Below are 24046 nucleotides of genomic sequence, written 5' to 3' on the forward strand. Positions count from 1 at the left end.
AAAAATTTGAAAATAAATTATAAATTATTAATTAATTGAAAGACACAGTACCATTGTAGAATACAAGATATACGATATCTTTATAAAATTTTTCTTTTACCAATGTGAATTTAGAAGAAGAATTAATATTTTTTACAAGAAAATAATATCTACAGTACATAATGTGATTACCAAAACATAACTACTTAAGTTATTATTAATATAAAAATATGAATGTTAAATATATTAATATAAAAAAACAAATGATTTTAAAAAAAAATAAATATAGAAATTATTATATAAAAACTAATTTGAAAGGTACAAAGACTTGAGGGTATGATATTAAATTAGTTAGGTAAAAATATTAGTGAATTAATAATTAAGACATAAATCTATTACATAGTGAAAAATAATACATATAAAACTATTAAATTACCTAATATTTGTTTTTATTTTTTAAACACAAATCTTATATGTAAGTATAATTTCTTAAAATTTTGGGGGGTCCAGGCCACTACTCGCCCCCTCTAGGTCCGTCCCTGATTGCTAGCTAATTAGTAATAAAAAATAATAACATCTATTTACTTTTTAGTAATTATCAATGTCTTGTCAGTTAATAAAAGATAAAAAAAACATTTTTTCATTACACAATCAATTTTACGAATAATTGGAAAATTAGAGATTCTATCCACTTACCTCGATTTTGTAATCAAAACGATGGATTGTTTTCTGAACACTACAATGAAAAAAATTGATTGGACCTTTGCTGATTGCTGCAAACGGTGATTGTCAATTAACGATGAACAAAAAGTGGATATTAAATAGACGGATAAAAAATAAAAAAAAATTGGATATTCAGTAGATGGATGGATGTTCGAAAGAAAAACAATGAAATTTTTTATAAAGAAAATGATACACAATTTTAATGGTGGGATTGAATAATTAGTGATGGATTATTCACCAATTTATAATGTTAATATTAAGGAAAAGATAAGATTAGAGTATCTAATTTAAAATAAAACCTTAAAAAAGGAAGATAGAATTTTAAAGATAAGATAGATGAATAAGAAGATAGTTTTTAAAAACGAAAACAAGACTGACATAGGCGTAATACATCGCGTTCCAATCGATTGAATTATCATTTCAATCGATTGAATTTGAATTCACACACACTACAATCGATTGAAATTGGCAAATTCATATTGTTTGGGTAAATTCAATCGATTGAGTCACAAAAGCAATCGATTGAATTTGGTGAGACCCAGGTTGTTTTGAAGCATTCAATCGATTGGAAATTCTAAACAATCGATTGAATTACAAAAATCCAATTTTTATTCATCGTTCTATAGATTGGATCGTATGACCAATCGATTGAGTTATGCGAAAACCATACTTTTGGCAATTTTCAATCGATTGTTTAGTGATAAACTGTAATCCAATCGATTGAGATATAATTCAATCGATTGATTCATTATTCCAATCGATTAGTTTTCGCAGAAAACACAATTTTATGATTCCTCGCGAACGAGACGAATCAAATTTAATATTTTAATCGATTGTAATGGCCAAAAAATTGTTTTTGTTTTTGATTGTTAATGAACATGATAGATTTATGATAAATTAATTATTTATAAAATAAAAAATCGTTTTTATAATTATATAAAATATATGGGGTCAATTTATAATTAAAATTAGTTAAAGGACTCTGTAGCAGTTATTAAAAAAAACTTAAAAAACATGTTTTGTTATGGGACCACTAAGTGATCCAAACGTTCTTGGACCACCGAATCCTAAGCCAGAAAACACAATTGTTTCAGTTTGATTTAACCAACTCTAAGTTGCAAAGTTGCAATAATTTTATAAATGATTAGATTTGCTAAATGACAAAAAAAAAAAAAAAGTGGAGCCACAAATCTTTCATATTGAAATGCAATTATGCAAATAAATTCTCTACACTATACTACATGGACAATGTTGTTAGCAACTACAACTTTTACAACAGGGATATAAAGTCCTAATTAGTCAACAAAGCCACTACTACTTAACTAATGAAAACTCGTTATTACAACAATTAACAAGTCACTACTCACTACAGCCTTTGAATTTCGTTAAAGTTGAGGGAGTAAAGTCAGCAAAACCATCCGGTTAATATCAATATTGCCTACATGGACCATGTTCCTCCACTTAGAATAAAATTGATAATTATCAATTATCATTCTAATGACCAATATGCACTTGAGAGCCATTAGAAACTACTCTGCTGGTTGTTTCTCCCATCATTTTAACACTGCTATTCTCCAATCCGCTTTTAAGCCAAGCAAGGTTGCTGATGTCTGTAGCAATTGCAGCCAACTCAAAACTTGGGAAAGATTGAGGTTCGGAGAATTCGATGAATTCTGGACCCAACAAAGAGCTTTTGAATTTTTTACCATTTGGAGCACCACAACAACCGTGGCCACACTGGTGAGGCACTGATTGGTCACTGTAAATTCCTTCAAGCATTTTGCAAATTTCTCTATCTGGTTTTGATGATTGTAAGATGGGTCCCTGAATTTGTCTTTGAGTTGATGTTGAAGGTTGGAAACCATCAGCAGTGTGATATACGCTAAAAGCACTAATTCGTGCCTTTGGCCGAAAAAGGGTAGGAGGATCCTTGACTTCATGGTACAATTGACCCTCCATCCGTGATTTTTCTTCGTATTTATCATCCATAGCCTCTGCAGAACTAACATCTCTTCCTTCAGAGGATCTTAATGAATTAACATCACATGAAAGTGTTTCTTCTGATGATGCTTTGGCTTTGTCAAGGCTAACATCTTCCACCATGTTACTAGATTCTACCTTGATCTTATCATGCTCAACTCCTCGACGCCTCAAAGTGGAATTCCAGTGGTTTTTAATGGCATTATCTGTTCTTCCTGGAAGAAGTCTGGCTATGGCTGCCCATTTGTTCCCATGAATTGCATGAGCAGCAACTATGATACGATCCTCCTCATCTGAAATAAATTGTAGCTTTTGAGCTTTGATTTTCAGTAAAGTAACTTAATAAGATTAAATGAAAAAATAAACTACAGAATTTTCTTAGTAAATATAAAAGGTATAATTCTTAAATAGAGAACTTTGAATTCTGGACATTGTATTGCCATCACATTTCAAAATTTAGACAGTTTCTATTAGTTCCAACTATGAAATTTCACAAATGAAAACCCCACTCAGCAGAAAAAGTCATCTGTGAAACATTAAACGGATAATAAGGATGGTAAGTGGTTCTAGTTCATGATCATTGCCTGAGCAGTCAAATAGAAGCATAAACGGGAACAAAGAGTTGGCAAAATGGAAAGATGGGAAGAGGATGATGAGGCAAATGATGAGACTGTCAATACAACTTCTTTTGAGGAGCAGACTTATGAGGTAGCAAGGTTAACTTGCCAACTGAGTAAAGACCTTGATTTGCTTGTTGATGAAGATGAGGAAGTTATTCATGTATTAGCCAAAAATCATTGGTAGAAAGGCAATGATCCCAAAGCTTCAAGGATTAGGGTATTATCTGCCTTTGTGTGAAAAAAATTGTTATCGTTAGCTTTTGGGTTAGTACTTGGTAGAATCCTCCTCATTTTGAGATCCTCTTGAGGCTTTTGGATGCAATAATGCTCCACTCTTTCGAAATCAAGCAATTAATCAATTATCGAAAAGAATTGGATATTGAGGAGCTCTATCATAAGGTCGCTTCACATTACATCAGTTTCGGTTATTGTTCCCCCTCCCTCTTTTCAGCGGCGGTCCCAAATGAATATTACATCAGAAATATTTGGGATTAAAATTTTAAGTAAATATACAAAGACAATTTGTGATCTCCTTGTTTTCCATAGTCTTTACTTCTGATCTTCTGGTTGTCAAATTTTAATGGCCAATAAGACTATATAAGAGAATGAAGTGAAATAAGGAAGGCACACATGGTTAGAGAAATGTAATGAGATGTTTTCATAATATCTTGAATCCTTTACCAGTTGCTGTGTAGACAGACTTATCCTTCTTTCAAACCTTTTTAATCCCTTTATAAAAGTCTAACTAGATTCTTTACCCTAGATTGCTAACTTCAGCACCAAAGAAACCTTAGAAATTAAAAAGATGCAATAGCCATTTATTATAGAACAAATAGACACTGGTAGAAGATATCTTCAACACAACAATCTTCCATGTCAATAGATTGGTTCAAAGCATAAGCAACAACCTTATTACCAAACATCAACAATTCTATTCTGGAAACAATCATGGATAATTGGACATAACAGAACAAAATAGTTACATTAGCTATTAGTAACAACTAACAACCATCACACCAGTATTATTAACCTGAAATATAAGAAGCTCAGATAAACTACTTATGATCCAGCCTCCACAATTCACATATTATCTCTCATGTTAAAGATGCAATCTTTAATCTCTAAAGTCCAGACATTTTAAAGTATCTTGAATTTTTTATCCCTACTATTCAAAGTTTAATTTCAAAAACATTAAAACTAAATCGAAAAAAATAACAATACCAAATAATTAATCCCAAAACAGAATTTCATTTTTAATTAGTCTTGTGTTGTTATTTCACATCAAAAATCCTAAATTCAGAAAACAAGATGAAAAATCAACATCTTGAAGGAAAAGCTCTAAATCGAGAACTAAAGAAATTGTCTGCATACCGGTAAAGGGTTTGCGCTTAACGGCGGGGTCGAGCTGGTTGCACCACCTTAGGCGGCAGGACTTGCCCGATCTCCCGGCGATCCCACGTGCGATGAGGCTCCAGTTTCTGGCACCAAACTTGCTCACCAGACGGCTCAAAATGGTGTCCTCTTCTGGCGACCAAGGCCCCTTCACCCTGTCTCTGTTACTTCCACCGCCACCACTTCCACCAGCTTCGGCTATCTCCGTCGGTCCCTCGTCGCCGCTCCCAGTGTCAGCGGCAGCATCTGCTCCAGTGGAAGCTCCTTCGTGATCGACGGTGGTAGTGGCAGTTTCTTCCGGAGGCTCCATAGTTGAAAGTTGAAACTTGAAAGAGTAGTTACGCCGTTTAGAATTAGAATTTAGAAGGAAGGAAGAAAAGGGGTGAATGAGTGAGACTGTGACAGTGACAATCCAATGAATGTTTCTTCTTCAATTACACTTCTGTCCTCAGTTTTCATCCGTTTAAAATAATCTGTGTAAAACTGTAAATTGTAAAGTTTAATTATTTAGTTGGTTTTTATAATTTTATTAAATTTTTATATTTTTTATTTAATTTTTTATAATTAAATTATTTTATGTTAAAAATATTTAAATTAATAGAATATTTTTAAAAAAATATATAGTTAAATATTTAATTAAATTTTTAATTGTGAATATTTTTAATTTATAAATAAATATTTAATTGATTTTAATATTTTTTATATTGTAAAAGATCTAATTACAAAATTAAAAATGGTATAGAAATTTAACTAAAAAATATAAAAATTTAATTATAAATTTGATAAAATTATAAAGACTAATAAAATAATTAAATGATAATAAAATAAGATTTTATCTATTTTTATTTTTATTAATAAAGTAAAATTAACGGAGACTTAAAATAAAAAACATGTTAGTACTTTTATCGTGATCAATGATTTGTTTAATAAGAAAATAAAATTTAATGAGTAATTTTATTTTTAATATATAGTAAGTTGTTATAAATTTTTGGAACTTAAGGATTACTATTTCAGTTTAATTTAAAAGATTATAATATATATTTACTAAAAAAAATACTAATATAGAAACATATATTTATATAATATATTTCAAATTCAAATTTATTTTTAAATTTTATAAATATAATATAATCAAAATTAATGTATACTTATATATCAATATAGTTCTGCAAAATATAATTTTACATTCATAGTTATAATTAAATTTTATAAATAATATAATAAAATTGATTCACATTTATAATTAAATTTTATATTCACATTTAGACCAAAAATTATTCAACATAAAATTACTAATAATAGATTAAAAATAAAAATATCTTAACTTTTATATAAAATTATATAAAAAATTATTTCAAAATTTAATCTATTTTTTAACACTAATTTACCTTTTTTTGGTAAGCCTCTCCTCTCTTGTGTATATATCTTGGGTCTTTCTATTTGGGCAATGGTTCTAAATATTTTTTTTCTCCAAAAAGGCAAAAATATAAAGGCACGCATATATCCTTTTTTTTAGGTTACAAATAAAATTCGAACGCACAATTTTTATGTGAATACAGAGAGATCGCTATTTGAGTTATAACTAATTGAGTTATAACTAATTGGTAAGCACATGTTACCTCTGCTTTGCTTTGTTGTATGTATATAATTATCTATATTACCTCTACTTTGTTTTGTTGCATGTATCTAATTATCTATGACATGATTGAGACCAATTATTCTAATAGAAAAATTCTATGTAAATTTTCAGCTTGAGTGGCATTTATGGATTCAAAATCATCAAAATGAATAAAAATTAAAGATATGATGAAAAAAGACAGAGAAGACACCATAGACAAAGAAGTGGAAGTGATAGACATTTCAGGATCTCCTCATAACAAGCATTTATGCAATAATGCTAGTTCTAAAGTGAGTGTAAACCAAAATGATCTTTGCTTAGATAGTACTAATAGTGAAGTAGAATTTGATAAAAGGTTCCAGAAATGTGGTCAATCTCCTGCTAGTGTAAGGTTTGGGAAAGGATGTGTACAGATTTTTGTCATAAAATTGTAAGGAAAATAAAGTAAATATGTATATTCATATATTATTGTAGGATTGGATATGTCTAAAATAAGTATAATTTTGTGCATATTAGATGTATCATATTTTTATAAATCATTGAATTTTATTAAATAAAAATCAAAGACAACTATAAAAGAAGAGTATTGATAGACGGTACTAAATATAGAATATATCAGTATATAAATAAATATTTTCTTTTAATATATAATACTTTAAAAGACAAATATAATCTTTTATTTTTAAATGAATAAGTATAAAACATCTAAATACAAAACATATAAATGTTTTTTTATTTATTAAGATCAGTTATCATGCAATAAAATTTTTATAATATAAAAATTATATTAAAATAATATTTTAAGTTGTAATATAAAAATATAAAATATTTAAATTTTATTTTATATTATTTGACAAATAATTAGATTATTATATTAAAACTTTATTAACTAATTACTTTATTAAATATTTGTAAAAATATAATTTATTTAAAATGTTATATAATACATCAAAGTGTTGACCTTTTTATTTTTCTATTTTTTAAAGAAAATTTGTTTTGAATAAAAAATTAAAAAAAATAAGAAATATGCATATTTTTCTTTTTTCAATGCTCAAATATTCATAAAAAATTGTTTATGAAATATTTGCTAGTGCCAATTATATTTATTATTTAAAATATTATATATTAAAATATATTTACTTATTTATGTATTAATATATTTTGTATTTATTATGGTCTATTAATATTTTTCTTTTACAAAAATATTTGATTTTTATTTAATGAAATTCAATGGTTTATAATAACGTATGTGACACATCTAATATAATATGCACAAAAGTATTGTGGTCATTTTAGATACATTCATTATTGTATATATATCTATGGCAAAAAATTGTATTTTAACCATTGAATAATGAAACAATACCATAGTAAAATGCACCCAAATTTGTACAAAATTATAAACGATATAAAATGGAAGAAAAAAGTTTGATAATATGGAAGAAACAACATAGCTCAAGCTTATTAGAATGATATTTTATCAATTAGTTTGTCAAAGGCAGATTTAAGATTGGTTATAAAGTTTTTTTGGTAGGACTTGTGATTTACACGAAATATGAGATTTGATTAAGAGAAACAGGAGAGCTTAATTTTCGGATTATTTAATTAACATGAAATCTAAGCGTTTAATTTATTTCACTTTAAGTGTTTTCTCCTAGGAATAAGAAGGATGCATGTCAAATTCACAATGCATGTATGAAGCAGGTCCGAAAGAAAAAGTTCATTTTGTTTAATTATTATAGGTGGGTGATATATAAAAACAACTGTCACTGAAAAGCATGATAAAACTTCAGTAGTTAGAAGTTGTGGTGAGAAAAGGATGATTTTAGAACGGTTCAAATAGTATTAATCTCATTATTGAGGTAAATTATCACATGACTTATGTCTATTTATAAGTTATAACAAGTATTCAATGATAAATGGAAGAGTCTAATACGGTGAAAGTATTTATTGGTCTTTAAAGAATTAGGATGTTTAGAGAAATTTAAAATAAATTTAGGGTGAAATTATAAATATATTAATATATATATTTTTGCATAGAATACTTACAAATTTGTCACATGTTCTTGTCATTTTTTATTTTTATTGGATTTAAGTTTTTTTTATTTTAGATATTTTTTAAATAAATAATTTATTTATTAATATATGTAAGATTCCGAATTTTTAAAAATTAAATAATTAGTTATTTATGAGCTAATATATTATATTAAGATGTAATTTAAAAAAAATTATTTTTAACAAAAATAATTAAACAAAATTTTATAATTATTAAAGTTTAATTTAATTATTATTTATTCTATTAAATTTAAATTAGTTATCCAAAAATAATTTAATAAAACAAAAATTAAATTTATTATTATTATTATTATTATTATTATTATTAATAAAAGGGGGGGGGGGGAGTGGCCGAAGGCCTTAAGGAAGTAAAGAAATAAAGCTAAGGCTTGAATTCATATATGTATATATATACACAATGTGACACCTACCTCCCCTTTTGCATTCATTAATAACGCTAATTATTATCATTCTTTGATTCCATTCATTCTTTTTGCCAAAGCCAAAAAGAGAACCGTGGATCATCGTAATCATGACACTTAAACCTGTCTAACGTGTCACATTTTTTCTAAAACATGATCATTAGCTCCTAACCGGCTTTGCATGTTTCATTTTTGAATAAAGAAAGAAAGAAAGAACCGAGAGAGAAGAGAGAAACCGTGAACTTCCTTGAGCTTTCGATTCCGATTTCTTGTAATCTGTAACTCTAAATAAAAATCTAATTCGATAAAAGTGTTCGTATTCTTCTCCTCTACATATTGGTGTTACTTTTGTCCGATAGAAATCGACGGTAACGTAGCTCTCCTGCCCCTTGAATTTGGTCAACTGAAATTTTAGGAGGCACAGATGATTTCTGATGCTTTCTTCTTCAGCTCGGTCAGAAAGTTTCGGTTTGAATTCATACGGAGGTAGGGGGTTTTATTTTGAAATTAACTGTTTTAAATTATGAATGCCACGGAAGTCTAGTGGATATTTGCAAATAATTTATGATTGCTTGCAATGACTGAATGATGAGTTTGAATTGAGGCTGTGCTTGATATTAGTTTTCTGGTTTTGATGGAGTTGTTGAAATTCTGATTTTGTGTGATTATGATGAATTGGTTGAGTTATGGCTATAAAAGGTGATTAAATTAGTGTTACTTGTTAAATTATAATATGATGAGTTAATTATTGAAGAAATTGCCATATTGATAATTGTTGAATGGAGTTGGATTTGAGTTTGGTTTGGAAGGTGATGAATTTGAGGGAGCCCGCATGGGTGGTGAAGTCCAATTTTTAAGAGGGATTCTGCCTAATTTTATGTAAAAGTAACCGAAAACGTGGTTTTATTTCAAAAATCTGATTTATAAATTTATTTTGAAACATTATTTTATAATGAAAAACATTTTATTTACATATTTTCTCATATTGAGAAACGGATTTTGTATTGAAAATTTGTTTTATTAGTATTGAATTGAGAGTTAGAAAAGGTTTTGACATTGGAACTAGTTGGATTTTCAGATTTATAAATATTTTGGATATTGGACTTGACCTGCTGGTTTATCGGAAGTAATCTGTGAGAATTGAAAATAGGTATTTAGTACTGAATTTGATTCGTTTGAGTTATCAAAATGTTTTTTGAGAATTAGAAATGGTTTATTAAGAAAAAGAAAGAATGAGAAAAGAACATGGCACGTGTGATTATGAAATGTTTAAAAGGTCACGAGAGGGTGACGGAAAGTAAATGGTTATGGTGCTTATGGGAAAATGTTAAGCTGTGGGCTTTATATGTGTATCATTGTGCGGGGACGCCCGTGTGTATGGAATGGCTTCCAGGAGAAAGTGGCACATGCTTCAGCTGGAGAATCAGCGCCTGCAAGTACTTGCAGAGGTCATGTTCGGCATACTTCAGATGGAGAATCAGCGCCTGCAAGAGGTTGAAACCTTGCAGAGGTTATGCCGCTGGAATGCCTTATCTGACTTGCGAGTCGGATTGCGTCGGGTGCGGGTCGAAACCGACAAATGAACTCATTACCTGCGATAGGACTAGATATGCATCATCATTGTTTGCACATTTGCATTTGATTGTGTTTGCTTATCTCGTCTTTCTGTGATTGTGCTGTTTGTCGTATTGCTATTTGTTTGTGTGTTGATCTGTTTTCTATGCTATTAGTTTGTGTATTGAGCTGACTGAGAATTGAGGTTGGGATTGAGATTTGTCTTAAGTTCGGAAAAAGAAAGTAATTAACTATATAAGGTAATAGTAAAAAGTATTTTCAAAAGGTTTGATAAGAATATAGTTTTATTGCGTAAAGTTAATTATTTGCACTTTATTTTATTACTTTTACGGCATTATCATTCCCTACTGAGAACTAGAGGTTTGTTCTCAACCCAAAATCTTCCACCCTTTCAGTGACACAGGTTCAGAGATTCTGTTTGAAGCTGCGGGTGATTATGAGTTTTATTTAAGTTAAGTTTACGTGTTGAGTTATTTTCATAGAATTTTCTCGCCTTTGTTATTTAAGATTTTATTTTATACAGAGGGATAGGAATTGTATCTGAGTTTCTTTTGGATTCTTTTGTTTAATATTTATTATTATTAATAATTATGTGATTAGTATTACTTGGGGATCTTTGATATTTGATTTTAATTAATAAAAGCAAACTTTTCAGGCATTTTCTTAAAAATTGAGACGCGATATCTAACTAAAGGCTCAATATTAAATAGTAAATAAGGAAAGTAGATTAGTAATACCTTATCTTTAGTATGATCATGACGTGCTAAAAGTTAAGGTGTTACATTATGGTATCAGAGCAGTTCATTCCAGTTAGAGCCTTGGGAATGGACTGACTATGCTTAATGCTTCACTGCATACTCTGAGTGTCTGTCATGCAATAGGACTTGTCTATATGATTTATTGATCTTAGGGTGATTCATAAAATTGAGAATTGGATTATTGGTACTTCTCTATATGTATACTTGTTCTATATCTTGGTGCTGAGTCTTATAAATATTCTCAATTTACTTACAGCTATGGTTTTTTTTTTAATGAGATTTTATTTTTCCAAAAAAATCATAGAGAATTACTGGATTAGGGTTGTAGATTTTTTAATTGAGTGATGAGTGTAAAGCTGAAGATAATGATGACAAAAGTACTTGGAATTTGGAAACATATATTTTAAGAGTGTTTTAAAAAAATTTGAGTTTGTAAATTGATAAAGATCATATAATTTTGGTGTATTTATTTATATTTTATTTATTTTTTATTATAAAACGATTTTTTCGATTCAACTACGGTCGAATCAGTTAAATCTGTAAACCAATAAATCAGTAATTAGAACGATTCGATGATCGGTTCGATTTTCAGAACCTTTATATATATATATATATATATATATATATATATATAATTCCACCTTCGCAAGGCTACATGGTGCTCGTAATATGTATCCGATTTTTCTTTGTCGTATTAACCTGACTAATTTTTAATAATCATACAACTCATACTAAAATAAAATAAGTGTTCATGGGAGCGTTTAGTCATATATTTCATGGTCCATTACCGGCGGTGGCAAGGACGAATAATATATATAATGTTAAGAGAAAAAACGATATATATAAAATTTATTTTTGATGTCCTACCAGTCGTATAATTATATCTATTTTTTTGGATGATTATTCACATCGTTAATATAAAAGATAGTGATTTTGTTGATGTAATATTATATAAGTGAATTCTACCCAACTTTTTCTAATAAAGAATAATAAAAGGGCTCAACACTAGAAAGGCGGCAACAGATGTAAAGAATTTATTTAAAAGAAAGGATCTCAGCAAGAAGGTAGCGACGGGCTCAGCAACGACAGTGATGAGCTTACCAGCGACGACGACAGAGTTGTGAAGGTAGACGGTGAGTGACGACAATGAGCTCAGTGGCAAGATGGCATGAGCTATGACGACAAAGAGAGTTGTGAGACAGTAAATCACTAATGTGAGACAAATCCTAGTCCTAATCCTGAACGAAACCCACCTCTATCTCGGGTTGGGTTATTATCCGTCCTGACCGAACAGGGACGGGTCGAGTACTTGCAGATTTTGGTGCTCCTGTAAAGTCTAACCAAACTACATATTGATACTCCATTTATTAATGAACAGCCACTAGCCACTGAATTACTACACACGTAAAACGAGATTCGAATTCCTAATACGTACTCACTAACGAGTGAGATGACCACTCAACAAATTTAGATTGATTAAGATAAATACTAATTATTTATAATATTAAAAATTTTTAAAATTTAATTTAATTATAACTTAATAAAATATTTATAATAATAATTATTATATAATTTTTTATTTAATTTTTTAATAAATTTTTTTATATAATTTTATGTATTATTCTGTATAGAGTATAAAAACATACACAAATACCAATAATGACAGAAAATATATATACTCATTAAATACTAAACATAATAATTATGTCATTGTGGAGTTTATATAAGACTATTGTATTTTAAACAGGCTAAAATTTTAATTTGTAAAAGTTATAATTTATTAAAAAAATAATTTTATTCCAAATCAAAAGGTTTTTCTTTGTAGAAATTGAAAGTTTTTTTTAGGTGTTTCGGATAAATACTTAGAGTTTTTTAAATAAATTATTTTACTTTAAATTTGAATAAGTAACTGTTTATAAAAAATTTGAATATAAGCAACCCACGGGTACATTTAAATTCGAATAAGTAACTATAAAAATATTAATCCGATTAATTTAAGTTTATTAAATTCAATTAGAATAAATAACGAATAATTTATTTTATTATATATTTTATAAATTAATAAATCAATTAACCGATATAATAAATTATAATTAATGCAGTATACTCAATTTGATATAAATTATAATAAATTATATTAATATTTAAATATTTAATTAAATCAATTAATTAAAATAATTAAGTTATTATAATAAATTATATTTAATAAATTAAAATAAATAAATCGAAAACCATTGTTCGAAGCATGTGACGTCAATTTTATTATTAAATATAAAAATTTAATTTTTATATAATAAAATAAATTAAAAATTGAATTGTCACTTTTTAAAAAAATTACCATTTAATTTATCAAGAATTAATATAATATTTTACCCTTCATCGAACACTTCCGTTCCCTTTATAGGTGCTCACCCATCGAAAAACACTTCCCTTCGAAGCTAAACTTTCCCAATTCTAATCCGAATCCTAATTAATCATTCTCCCCTTCTCCTTCAATCCTCCACCATCGATCTCCGATTCCAGCTCTGCAACCGCAAGCGGAGTTGTTCGTGATTCTCTCATTCGAGAGTTTCGATCGCAGAGGCTCGTCCAAATCCGAGTTCGCAGTTTCGCCTCCTTCACGTTCTTCCCCGAGTTGGGTCGGTTGTCGAAGCGCGACCGTCGGAAATTGTTGCTGTTCTTCCTGCTATCGATTCGACGATTGCATCGCTCAGCTCCTAATTGACGCTGTGCCGGTGCCACGGTGGTTTCTGTTTTCATAGAGGGCTTCGACGGAGATTCTTCTCTTGGATCGGTCGTATTCGGAATACTCTGATTTGTGATGGTTTTCATTGAGAGCGGCTGCAACGAAATCTGAATTAGCGGAGATTCTGAATGCGTAACGGAATTTTGTGAAGAACTTCAAGATTCCGCGTTGATTTTTGCTGGCAGAAGAGAATTCTAGTAGTGTTCGTGCTCTCAGCCTCAGCCTCGGCCTTGTGGGTTCGATTTGATCGATCTTAACCCTAGTAATTAGCAAGTGGGGAACAAAAACAGAGAAAAGAAGAAAAAAGAAATAGAGCTTTGGATATAGCATTGTACTGTTTGTTTTGTTTTGATTTATTTAATATCAAGGGCCATTCTAGTTTTGGGATTTCATAGGCCCTTTTAATTCATCGTTTATTTTTGTTATCATTGATCTTAATCTTTTTTTAAATAGAAAGAATAAATATACCATGGCGGTGTATTATAAATTTAAGAGTGCAAGAGATTATGATTCAATTCCCATGGACGGTACTTTCATCTCTGTTGGAACGTTAAAAGAAAAAATATTTGAATCCAAGCATTTAGGCAGGGGTACTGATTTTGATCTCGTGGTAACCAACGCCCAGACCAATGAAGGTTGGTTCTGAGACTTTTTAATTAAAACTATTGTAAAATTAATTGTAAAATTAAAATATGGAACTATTGCATTCTCTTTGCCTTTGAGAAAGGCTTTCGTGGTTAAACTCTCGGTGTTTATCATGTTCCTCTCAAAGTAAACATTTTTGTTAGTCTTGGCTTTCAGGAGTTCATGGTGTTGAAGTTGAGTTTGATGTTTTATTTTCATGCACTGACAGTGTTGTTTTACACTGATGTCCAATAAAAATCAGGGAATTGTTGTGTTTTGATTGACAGTTAAACAGGCAATTCTCATGAATTCTATTGGTTAATAAATATATAAGATTACACTGTCGCTACATGAGAATCACTTTACGATGAAATTCTTGGTTTTTGTAGTGTTTTTTTATTTGATCAACATTGGCCTCCACCTCTTCTATTGCAAAAATCAAACGAAAAGACAACGAGAGAATAGAAAACCCTCAAAGTTAAAATGCTTAGAATGTAGGCCAGGGTGTTGAGAATTTGAGTTCCAGTGAGGTTGTAAGCTAGTTGTAGGAATTACAAGCGCCCAAACCTTGCAGGATTTGCAGCATGGTAGTTAATATATATAATTGCCTTGATGAATGGCATATTCAGTGTTTTATAGCTGCTCTGTCTCTTTGGAATTTCAGAATATCTTGATGAAGCAATGCTGATTCCTAAAAATACCTCAGTGTTAATTCGTCGGGTTCCTGGTCCGCCACGTTTACCGATTGTTACTGAACTAGAGTATTATCTCTAACCTTTAATCTTATTACTGTTGTTGGTTTTTGGACTATTGTCATGCATCATGCATGTTGGTTCTTGAAATGGGCAGTCATGTGCTTGCTATTCTCATCTTGATACTTCACGTTGTAGTCACACAGTTTTCCCAAGAAACTACCCTTTTGATTTGTGAGAAAAATTCTGCGTTGAGTTGCTACTTTCCTTGGCTTTTGCAGGCAAAAAAAGGTGGAAAATACGGCTATGGAAGCCGAACCTGAAAGCAGCAGCTTACCAGCTGAAGATGCATCTGCTGTAAAATATGTAAGTCCCTTTTTGCTTTCCATGTGTTTTATTTAATAAACAATTCCACTTCATTCCTATTTTATTTACCTTCTCATAACATGACAGCCAGAAGATTCAGATTGGGATGAATTTGGAAATGATTTGTATGCGATTCCTGATGTACCACCCATTCAATCAAGTAACTTAATTCCTGAAGCTCCTCCAACCAACAAAGCTGATGAAGAAAGTAAGATAAAGGCTTTGATTGATACTCCTGCCTTGGATTGGCAACGGTGAGTAAACTATCCACTTTCCTTCAGTTGTCTTTCTTTATTCTTGGAATCAGCATAAAAAGGGATGATGACTGTAAATATGAATATGAATTACTAATAAGTAACTTCATATTCTCTTTCACCTGCAATAATATGGTCAATAATCTCTGGTGGAAAGGATTGCTCATTCTGGAATCAGCACCTGTACTAGAGGAGCAGTTGTTTCTTATTTACCATCATTCCTGCATAAGGATTTCTGCAGAAAATTTCATTTCACATACCAAATGTGCTTTGTTTTGGTGAAATCATTGTCACTCTAGACTTCGCCATATCTAAAGTTTCCTTTTGGCATGCAGTCCAGGATCGGACTTTGGTGCTGGTAGAGGTTTTGGAAGAGGTATGGGTGGACGGATGGGGGGTGGTCGTGGTTTTGGTGAGTCTCCTTTTCCTATTCTATACAAGTTTGAGTCACTGCCTGCTTTGAATACAGATTTTGATATTACTGTTCTAATGCTTATTCACGTACTGAGCAGGGCTGGAGCGGAAAACACCTCCCCAAGGCTATGTATGTCACAGGTGCAAGGTTCCTGGTATATCCTAGACTCTTATTATTATCAGGGAGAAAAAGGGGATCTAATCTGCTTAAATTGCTGGATGGCATTGTCGGTTATGCTTAGCTTACTTATTAAACTTTTTTTGTAGGCCATTTTATTCAGCACTGCCCTACAAACGGTGATCCAAATTATGACATCAAGAGAGTTAAACAACCTACTGGTATTCCGAGATCCATGCTGATGGTGAACCCACAAGGTTCCTATGCTCTACCAAATGGTTCAGTAGCTGTATTGAAGCCAAATGAGTGAGTACATGTTGGTTCTTCGTCTCCATTCTGTCATATGTAGGACTAATATTGTATTTCTCACCTAATCCTGCTAAACAGGGCTGCTTTTGAGAAAGAAATAGAAGGTTTACCTTCCACCACTCGTTCTGTTGGGGATCTACCACCTGAGCTTCACTGCCCCTTGTGCAATGATGTGATGAAAGATGCTATGCTGACAAGCAAGTGCTGTTTTAAAAGCTTTTGTGACAAATGTAGGTTTCTTTGTCTTCCTGAAGAAGTCCTGGTTCTTAGAATTTGAGTAAATACTTACGTTTTTAAGCTTATAATTCTTCATTAAGCAAGTAAAGAATGCTTTAGATGATATAATCTCTCCTCAGCATTTCTTCCCGATGTACAAACATCTCAGATGAAGTTTTGTAAATATCATTCTGAAAATTCTTTTCAGGTATTAGGGACTATATTATCTCCAAGTCCATGTGCATATGTGGTGCAACAAATATTCTTGCAGATGATCTTTTACCAAATAAGACCCTAAGAGATACTATTATTCGTATATTGGAGTCAGGCAATAGCAGTGCTGAAAATGCTGGGAGCACCTTTCAAGTTCAAGGTTATTGAAACAATTTATCATGTGAATCTTACGTGGACTTTATTTGGTTAAAAATTTATTGAAACTATCATGCAAATTGCAATTGTTTTCTCCTCCTTTCCAGATATGGAGTCTGCTCGTTGTCCACAACTGAAGCTTCCATCTCCAACCTCATCGGCTGCATCTAAGGGAGAACCAAAGGTTTCACTTGTTCGTGAAGGAATGACAAATGTACCGGAAACTGTTGATGATAAAAAAACAGTTTCTGCTCCAGCTCCATTGCAAACATCAGAGCAAGTGAAGCCCAGAATGCCTGATGTAAGTGAAGCTACACATGAGTCGACGAGTGTAAAGGAACCAGCCTCACAAGGGAGTGCTCAGTTCGTTGAGGAGGAAGTCCAGCAAAAAATGGTTCCTGCTGAGGCAGGTAATGTAGATTGCTCATGTCATCGTGTGTAAGACATGTAATAATTTATTTTCTTTGATGACAATCTCATTTGTAGTTTCAACTTTCAACTTTGCAGGAAAGAAGAAAAAAAGGAAGAAAGTCTGTTTGCCTGCAAATGGTAAATCTGCTCTCCTGCATTCGAATCTATATATTTATATTCAAATCTGGACATGTATCTGTAACTTTTCCTTTATATTATTAAACTTTGCAAACCGGATTGCTGCTTGAACATTCGGGGGAGGAGTACAATACAGAGGTCTTTTTTTTTTTTTACCTCTATTTATGTTATTTGTAACAATGTCAAATTATTTATCTCTTGCAGATTTTCAGTGGAAAACCCCACACGACCTTGGGGCTGAGAGCTACATGATGCCAATGGGCCCAGCACCTGGTTACAATTCATACTGGAATGGCATGCAACCTTGTATGGAAGGATTTATGGGACCATATGGTGGCCTGATGCAGATGATGGGTTATGGCCTGGGCCCCTTGGACATGCCATTTGCAGGTGGTCTGCCTCATGATCCATTTGGCATGCAGGGTTACATGATGCCTGTTGTTCCACCTCATAGGTATGTAGCTTTTTTTATTATCAAAATTTGTCTTGCATATTTAGATAATTACTATTTTAGAAAGCTAAATTATTGTTTAGGGATCTTGCTGCTGAGTATGGCATGGGGATGAATGTTCCACCTCCAGTTATGAGTAGAGAGGAGTTTGAAGCTCGGAAAGCTGATCGTTGGAGAAAGCGTGAAAATGAGAAACGGATTGATAGGTAAAACAGAATTACTCCTGGATGGCGATTCATTTTATTTTATATATATATATATATATATAACCAATTGACACCAGGTCGATCTGAGTAAATATTCACTGTTCAACTTTTTATTCATGTAATTTTTGAAAAAATCAACCATTGGATTAGAAACTTATATATTATAGATCATCTTAAAAATATTTTGTCAATCTAAAATCATTTGTTATATCTTTTATGCACTTGAAAATAATGTAATATGTTTGTTCAAAATATACATAGATAAAGAGGTCTTCAATTACATGTTTGTTAATGTTTGATTTTGGTAAAATGTGTTATAGATGATCTTTATTATTTGTTAGTGATCCAATAGTTGGATCGAAATATATATATATCCTATAAATAGTTATGAGCGCCACTCATTTTGTCAACTTCTCTAAAAATGATGGAAAAAGAATAGACTCTTTAACAAGAGAAAAAATCTTCTATGATGAATTCAATTATTGTTGGAACTCTCAAAATGAAGGGGAAAAAACCTAAGCAATGAAATTCTAAATAGGGCAGGAGTTCTAGATAAGGGATTTATGCCATTGGATATATTCCTCAAAAAATGAATTAGATTGTGCAATGAAGAGACAAATAGTTATGATCACTGTAACTTTATTTAAACTGACACCTATGTCAACCCATATATATATATATGGAATTTAAACTTAACAGTGAAATGTCTGTTACCACTGAGTTATAACTGTTTTAGACATGATTGCTCGTCTATGTGATCTTCTGCATATTTCTTCTGTATTTTGACTCTGTTTTGTTTACGATTTAACATAATTTTACTTTCTAATAGTTATGATTTGTAGCGGGTACGGCTATCCTTTTTCCTGGGTTAATAAAGGACAAGGGTCGCATGTTAATTAGCAAAAGCTTTGGTTTACAAGATAATCTATTCTTTATCTACGTTGTCTATTGAATTTTTTGTTGCCAAATTTTCCAATGTTATTGTGGTTCTTGTTGCTTGTAATTTTATGTGGGTTATTTTCGAGGTATTTCTGTTTTGTTTATCATTGTTAATGAGTTTGTTTCTTTAATGAAATAGGGATTTCTCCAAAGATCGAGATTTTGGTAGGGAAGCGAGCAGTATTGGGGATGTTCCTATGAAATCAAAAACTGTATGTGCTTTTTGTTCTCTTATTTTGCCTTTATTTATCTGTGGACTTGTATGCAGCATTTACCTTTCTAGGTTTTTTCCACTAAATTTTGGTAGAAACTTGAACCTTGAGCTTGAACAGTAATTGCTTTAGATGATGCCATTCACTGTTTTGGCTTCTTAAATGATGATAGTAGTCTTTAGCAGTTAGTCTTGCTTGTTTTACAGAGTACTATTCTTGTTGGTCATAAATGGTTGAGGGAGCAGTGCCTACTCAGAACCATATATCTCTAATCAACAGCCACCGGTTGGTTTAAAGTTGATTAAAAGGGAATTGGTATAACTAGATTAGAGTTGCATTGCTGCACTTGGATGGTAACAATAATGTGATTAAATTTATATGCTCTCTCTAGGTTCAGAGTCTCTTTAGCGATCATTTATGGACTATTGTTTTTCGATATTCTTTGACTCATGATACCTTTAAATTTATGCCTTTTATCCTGGTTGTAAGGGTTCTGTTCATAATTGTTGTCCACTAATGAGGGCAGGGTATAGTGATTAAAATTTAACATTCCTAATTTTTGTCTATATGGTTTTAATAACTAATACATGGTCTGTACTGCATTATTTATTTTTCGAACATAAAACAAACTTGGGTCAGTATATTGTTGGTCTGTTTTGTGGCAGTTAAATGTTTTATTCGTCATTCTTGTCATGTCATAGATCTGCCTTTTGAGAGGTAAACTTCTAGTCTATATTAGTTGTAACAAGGGTAACAAGGATGAGTGTGCCACCTTGTGCGCCAAACAAAAACAAACACAAACTGCTCAAACTGTGTGTCCTAAAATTATGTGTTTTGAGCGAAAAAGAATATCATGTGAGTTGAAACTAGTGTGTTACTCATGTTTCACTTGCTTGATTCCTTTAAGTTCCAAGATGGAGTTAGTTAATATAAGCTGTTAGAATGAATAATTCTAATCTATCGTATGAGTTAGCTGCTTGAAATGTACAAAATGTGTACAAAATGTGTAGCAATGCTGGCAAAGATTGATTTTTGAATTACTAGAATGCACAATAGTGCTTTTAAAATGTTTAAACCTTATGCGCATGAAGTGGCTTTTGGAAAATGAATATGAAAGGGAGCTTTTAACGCTGTTCTCCAAGTCATTCTTGAGCTATCTTCCTTAATTGAATTTACTTGGGTGACCATATTTTTGTCCTGTGTTAGTGTTCCTTAATATATAGAAAGAAAACGTGATTGGTGTGGCTATGTTGCTTACATATTATTATTTATAATATTACTGTCGTTGGAAATTATCATGGAATATTGTGGTGTCAAGAGGAATGTCAAAAAATAATAATAATTAAAAAACTAAAACCGTACATGTTTCAAACAATAATTTTTGTTCTTTTTTTAATGCAGAAATCACTTCCAGCACCTCCAAGTAGTGAGTACCACCATCCCCAACCTCATTATCACCGTGCAGAACGTGTGTCACCTGAGGTGGAGCCTCCACGTCCTATCAAGAGAAAAGCTGACTACCATGTGGATCGGGATCGGGATCGGGAATGTGAACGTGACCATGATCGTGATCGTGACCAGAGGGACCACCATGATCGAGAAAGAGGCCATCACCACCATCGCCACCACCAGTCAGAATCCTCTTCCCGGATGTCATCTGAACCAGTGACCAAAATCTCACCATCATCTGCAGCTGCAGCTGCAGCAGACCGCAAGCAGAAGGCCAGTGTTTTCTCCCGCATAAACTTCCCCGCTGAAGAAGAAATGACCAAGAAGAGGAAGATATCTGCCTTTCACACAACTGAAGCTGCTTCAGCTGGTCCCCTGCCACATCTTCAGCACATCTCAAGGCAGCATCGACAGCCTACTATGAAGGCAGGAAGAGCAGCACGATTTCTGAATGAGTCCAGTGATGATGAGCGGCATTTCAAACGGAGGCCATCAAGGCACAAGTGTTCTTGTATGTGATAATAGTAATAAAATTCTAATTCACAATAATTTTGATGGCATTGCCAAAGAAATTATTGTGTAGTTAGTGTTTGCTATTTTATTGTGTATGATATGATAGGTGAAAATAAAAAACAAATGTAAAATATGTATTAATGTATATTTTGTTACTATTTTTTTTTACTCCTATTAGAACCCCCTCTTTTCATGTGTCAATTTGAGCCATCAATGAATTTATTTCCAGTTTTGGTCATAAAATTTGTGGAAACTATTGTGATAAGATCAAATTAGATGCCCATTAATATGGGCGGTTGAATTTTATTTTCAATCCTGAATGAAGTTGAAAAGTAAACTTCATACGCTTATAAATAGAGGAGCAATCTCAAGTATATTACACAGCAATAAAGCATTCCTCTCCTCTTTTACTATAACACTCTTCTTCTACATTGCTAATATTTCTCTCTCATTTAATATATAATAGTGAGATTGTTATTGGCTAATATTAATACTTGTGTTTTCTACTTTCACTTTTGTTTTATATTCATTATATCTTCTTTATTTATTTTACAACACGTTATCAGCACGAAGTTCTAACGAAATTTTAGGAAGACTCCAAGTAATAAATTTTTATTATGTTGAAACTCTCTCATCTTGAATTTAATGCTTTTGATATATCTGAAAATAATTATTTATCATGATGTTAAAATCCATCTTGATTTAATGGATCTTGAAGATACCATTAAGGCTGAAAATAATGCATCCCAGAAGGATAAAGGCAAAGCCATGATTTTTCTTCGTCGTCATGATGACGTATGATTGAAAAATGAATATCCCACATTAAAAGATCCTGCAGATCTGTGGAAAGGCCTTGAAAAAAGGTACAATCATCAAAAGACGGTGATACTTCCTCAAGCCCGATATGTTAGAGAAAATTTTTTCGACATTCCATGCTTCGAAAGTGCTCCTACAGCAGCAGTATCGAAAAAAATGATTAAAAAATATTTTGAGTTAATTTCTTACTTTCTTGTTGCTGAACGCAACAATGAGTTGCTCTTAAGAAATCATGAAGCGCGCCCAGATGGCGCCGCCCCATTTCCTGAAGCAAATGCGGCAAATTATAACCCTAGAAGAGGTAAATGACACGATTTTGATAACAAGAAAAATTATGGAAGGAAAAGAAATTATGCTCACAAGAAAAGATCTCACCAGAAGTGGGATAAAAAAAAAAAGAAATAATGGGCAAAGTATATCAATTGATGATAAATGCTTCCGTTGTGGTGGAAATGGCCATTGGTCATGTACCTGTCGTACCCCAAGGCACTTAGTTGATCTTTATCAAGCATTCTTGAAAAAGGATGATAAAGGAAAGGAAACAAATTTTGTTTCAAATTATGAAAATTCCACCACTCATTATGATGTATCTAATTTCTTTAAGGATTCTAAAGGAGATATTGGCTATTTGATCAATGATGAAATAATTTAATATGTGTGTTTGTTAAGTATTCATGTAAATAATTTTACCGTACATGTACTTTTACTAATTTTATTATTATTATTATTTGTTTTTGAAAGAAAAATGGTAAGGACATATTCTGAAGATATTTGCCTTGCGGATAGTGTAAGTTCGCACGCTATTCTTAAAAGTGATATATATTTTACCAATCTTGTGCCAAAAGAAGAATATGTTAATACTATTATTGGCTCGGGCAATGTGATAGAAGGCTCCGGAAGAGCTATAATTTTGTTTCCTGGAGGAACAAAATTCATAATAAATAATGCACTATTGTCTACCAAGTCTCGAAGAATCTTGTTGAGCTTTAAAGATATTCGTCGAAATGGATATCATATTGAGACTATGAATGAGAGAAATCATGAGTACTTATGTATCACAACTCATGATTCAAATAAGAAAGTTATATTAGAAAAGTTGCCCTCACTTTCATCTGGGTTATATTATACCAAGATTAGTGCAATTGAATCACATGCCATTGTAAACCAGAAGTTTACTAGCCCAAATAAATTCATAAATTGGCATGATAGATTGGGTCATCCGGAAACAACTATGATGAGGAGAATTATTGAAAACTCTCATGGACATTCACTAAAGAACCAGAAGATTCTTAAAAGGATTTTGTTGTGCTGCATGTTCTCAGGGAAAGTTAATTTTAAGGCCATCACCAGTAAAGATTGGATTTGAGTCCCTTGAATTCCTAGAAAGGATTCAAGGTGATATATATATGGACCTATTCATCCACCATGTGGATCTTTAAGATATTTTATAGTCCTAATAGACACATCTTCGAGATGGTCATATGTGTGCTTATTGTCTTCTCGCAACCTGGCGTTTGCGAGATTACTGGCTCAAATTATTCGATTAAAAGCACAATTTCCAGAAAATCCAATCAAAGCAATTCGCCTTGATAATGCTGGTGAATTTACTTCCCAAGCTTTTGATGCTTATTGTATGGCTAATGGAATAAGTGTTGAACATCCAGTAGCTTATGTTCACACA

The 24046-nt window shown here is 31.6% G+C and overlaps 2 protein-coding genes across 2 annotated transcripts; one reads left to right on the top strand and one right to left on the bottom strand.

Moving 5' to 3' along the window:
- Positions 1 to 1880: 1880 nt before the first annotated feature.
- Positions 1881 to 5118, bottom strand: LOC112727861 (transcription factor MYB1). The gene is made up of 2 exons (XM_025777786.3): positions 4674 to 5118; positions 1881 to 2975 (listed from the first exon to the last, which is right to left on the bottom strand). The coding sequence occupies exons 1-2, from the start codon at positions 5002 to 5004 to the stop codon at positions 2197 to 2199; spliced, it is 1110 nt and encodes a 369-aa protein (XP_025633571.1). The 5' UTR covers positions 5005 to 5118; the 3' UTR covers positions 1881 to 2196.
- Positions 5119 to 13506: 8388 nt separating this feature from the next.
- LOC112727862 (E3 ubiquitin ligase PQT3-like) lies at positions 13507 to 21750 on the top strand. Its single transcript, XM_025777787.3, has 15 exons — positions 13507 to 14503; positions 15157 to 15253; positions 15466 to 15550; positions 15638 to 15804; positions 16140 to 16216; positions 16317 to 16373; positions 16486 to 16642; positions 16724 to 16875; positions 17070 to 17234; positions 17338 to 17640; positions 17738 to 17779; positions 17984 to 18233; positions 18314 to 18436; positions 19515 to 19587; positions 20989 to 21750. Exons 1-15 carry the CDS (start codon positions 14338 to 14340, stop codon positions 21553 to 21555), a joined length of 2481 nt encoding a protein of 826 aa, XP_025633572.1. The 5' UTR covers positions 13507 to 14337; the 3' UTR covers positions 21556 to 21750.
- Positions 21751 to 24046: the final 2296 nt, after the last annotated feature.

This window comes from Arachis hypogaea, chromosome 12 (assembly GCF_003086295.3).
Source record: "Arachis hypogaea cultivar Tifrunner chromosome 12, arahy.Tifrunner.gnm2.J5K5, whole genome shotgun sequence".
Taxonomy (NCBI): Eukaryota; Viridiplantae; Streptophyta; class Magnoliopsida; order Fabales; family Fabaceae; genus Arachis; species Arachis hypogaea.

Excerpts from the sequence above, each read along its gene's own strand:
- LOC112727862 (XM_025777787.3), top strand. The coding sequence starts at position 14,338 with ATGGCGGTGTATTATAAATTTAAGAGTGCAAGAGATTATGATTCAATT. Across the intron at positions 17,780-17,983 it reads AGTCTGTTTGCCTGCAAATG|ATTTTCAGTGGAAAACCCCA; the intron begins GTAAATCTGCTC and ends TATCTCTTGCAG. Across the intron at positions 19,588-20,988 it reads TTCCTATGAAATCAAAAACT|AAATCACTTCCAGCACCTCC; the intron begins GTATGTGCTTTT and ends TTTTTAATGCAG.
- LOC112727861 (XM_025777786.3), bottom strand. The coding sequence starts at position 5,004 with ATGGAGCCTCCGGAAGAAACTGCCACTACCACCGTCGATCACGAAGGA. Across the intron at positions 2,976-4,673 it reads TAAGCGCAAACCCTTTACCG|ATGAGGAGGATCGTATCATA; the intron begins GTATGCAGACAA and ends AATTTATTTCAG.